Raw genomic sequence first — 2,491 nt, forward strand, 5'->3', positions numbered from 1 at the left:
GCATTTCCAGTCATCTTCCTTGAACCCAAATAAAGCAGATTTCTGTGATTGTTTTTTGGTAAAATCTTCCTTCGTTTATGGCGGCTGCTTCTCCTGTTTCCAGGCCATGGCCGTGCTGTTCTCCAACTTTGTCATCCTGACCACAGCCGTTCTCTTTCGAGTCGTTTTAAAGTAAGCAGCCTCCGTCTGTTCGTAGCATAATCGTTCTGACAGTCATCTCCGTCGGACTGAAACCCAGACCCAGCTCACGGTTTTCTCGCTCCTTCAGGAGGCGCCTGTCTTGGGTTCAGTGGGCATCTTTGCTTGTGCTTTTCCTGGCCATCGTCTCCTTGACAACAGGATCCGGGGGGAACCAGAGCTCCATAGCAGTGCCGGGCCTCCACTCTAATCCCCTCTCCACCCCCTCCAACTCCTGCATCCTCTACACCCAGCTGCTGGAGGAGATGAAAAACAGCAGGTAACGTTCACCTGCAGACTGAAAAACCACCAAACGTTTGTTAGAGGAGGGAAGAACAGGAACATATGGGATCTCTGAGGAGTTATTTTCTGTTTGACTCCATCTGCGCAGGATATTCATGTTAGCTTCTGTAGAGCTGAAACCAACAGCTGCTTAGTCCTCCGCCTTTCTGATGGAGGAAAACCGATCAGAAAGTATTTGCTGCTTCCAGTAGAGCCTTTCTTTATTTTGTTGTCTAATGTTTAAACCATTAAAGCTAAAATGTGGCTGTTAAAGTTTTCACAGCTAGAAAAAGAGCAGAAGATTCTTTAATCAGGCTGTTTCTGATCAAATTCTCATCATAGCACGGTACTGTTCTTTATTCAGAATCTAATTAAATGCAGTTTAGAGGCAGAGCGGTTTGTTCAGGCAGGAAGTCTGTGGATGAGGTTCCAGGGAGGGGCTACATGTGCAGACAGTTGGTGGCATTGAAATGAAAAAGGTTTGATCCCGTAAACCCGAGGTAACCTCCTGTCGCTCGTGTCGCGCAGCGCCTCTGAATCGTGGATGTCGTCGCTGCCCGGTCAGGCCTGGAGGGACAGGATGGTGGCGAGGCTGCAGTCGCTCGGCGTGGGCCACCTCCTGCTCCTGCTGCAGTGTTTCATTTCTGCCATGGCCAACATCTACAACGAGAAGATCCTGAAAGAGGGCGACCAGCTGACGGAGAGCATCTTCATTCAGAACAGCAAACTGTGAGGCTTGGCGCGTGGGGAACACCATGAAGCAGCAGGTGTTCTGTGCTCCTCACCGCCCTCTTTGCTTCGCAGGTACGTCTTTGGGGTGGTGTTCAACCTTCTGACTCTGGGGCTCAGCCGCGAGGCTCGAGGACTCACCGTCCACTGCGGCCTTCTCCACGGACACAACATCTACTCCTTGGCTTTGGTGCTGGTCACCGGTGAGTTCTGGCAGATGAAGCTTCTGCTGCTGCTGGTTGTGCTCCAGTCAACTTCTCCAACTCTTCCCTCAGCTGCCCTGGGTTTATCCGTGGCCTTCATCTTAAAGTTCAGAGACAACATGTTCCACGTGCTGACGGGTCAGATCACCACCGTACTCGTTACCGGCTTCTCCCTCTTCCTGTTTGACTTCCGCCCGTCGCTGGACTTCTTCCTGCAGGCCCCCATGGTCCTGCTCTCCATCTTCATCTACAACGCCAGCCGTCCAAAGGACCCCGAGTACAGCCTGCAGCAGGAGAAGCTGCGGGTCATCAATGGGGAGGTGTTCGAGAGGTCCAGGGGGGTAAGAAGCTGACCTCACATCCTGTTTGATGCCACGAACAACAAACACGCTTCTGATGAAAGCTGTAAGGTCTAAAGGGCTGGTTATCCTCTCGCAGCAGTGCATCGCAGTTAGCTTGTCGCAGGTATGACGCAGATATTTTGTGATTTATGAGGGACAATCAGGAACTTGCTAGGATTGTGGGTGTCTGATGAGGTGAGATGAGATGACTGCAAACAAGCTCATCCAACCGACACACAAACACTGGGCGACACACAGTTCCCCGTGAGTGTTCCCCAAAGACTGGCCATGGCGCTGCGTGTTTTGACTGTGGGTGCGAACCTGAATCCTGCGCGGTGTCTGGGATAGAGTCTGAGGTGTGCCTGGCGCTGTGGACGGCAGCCAGAGTTTCTGCCATTAGGGACCAAACAGGAAATACGCATAGAGTAGAGCGGATGTAGAATCGACCAATCAGACGCCTCCTGTCTGCGCTCACCTACAAATTTGGAGAGGTGCACCACAGTGTCTGTGGTGCACCTCTTTACGTTTAAATGCCTCTACTGTGTATTTAAAAATAGAGCGGGAGCAAAACTGAGTATGACTGTGCTTTATTCATGTATTTATTACAAAGTATTAATCAAACCCATCAAAGTCATCATCCTCTGTTTCTGAATTAAACAGCTGCGCTAAATCAGACATGCCAACTTACCCTTCTTCGCTGTCAGAGTCACTTTCCGTGCCGTGCGGCTCCTCAGAAATTATGCCGGCTTTTGCAAAAGC

General features: G+C 50.8%; 1 protein-coding gene across 1 annotated transcript in view; it reads left to right on the plus strand.

Moving 5' to 3' along the window:
* slc35a5 (solute carrier family 35 member A5) overlaps nt 1-2,491 on the plus strand; it is an 11,294-nt gene that overhangs the window by 4,346 nt on the left and 4,457 nt on the right. The window contains exons 5-9 of the mRNA XM_015396242.1: nt 11-171; nt 269-457; nt 988-1,188; nt 1,264-1,391; nt 1,464-1,732. Coding sequence (XP_015251728.1) covers nt 11-171; nt 269-457; nt 988-1,188; nt 1,264-1,391; nt 1,464-1,732 — 948 coding nt within the window. The remainder of the gene's footprint in view (nt 1-10; nt 172-268; nt 458-987; nt 1,189-1,263; nt 1,392-1,463; nt 1,733-2,491) is intronic.

The sequence above is a fragment of the Cyprinodon variegatus genome, unplaced genomic scaffold (genome assembly GCF_000732505.1).
Source record: "Cyprinodon variegatus isolate N-32 unplaced genomic scaffold, C_variegatus-1.0 Scaffold785, whole genome shotgun sequence".
Lineage (NCBI taxonomy): Eukaryota > Metazoa > Chordata > Actinopteri > Cyprinodontiformes > Cyprinodontidae > Cyprinodon > Cyprinodon variegatus.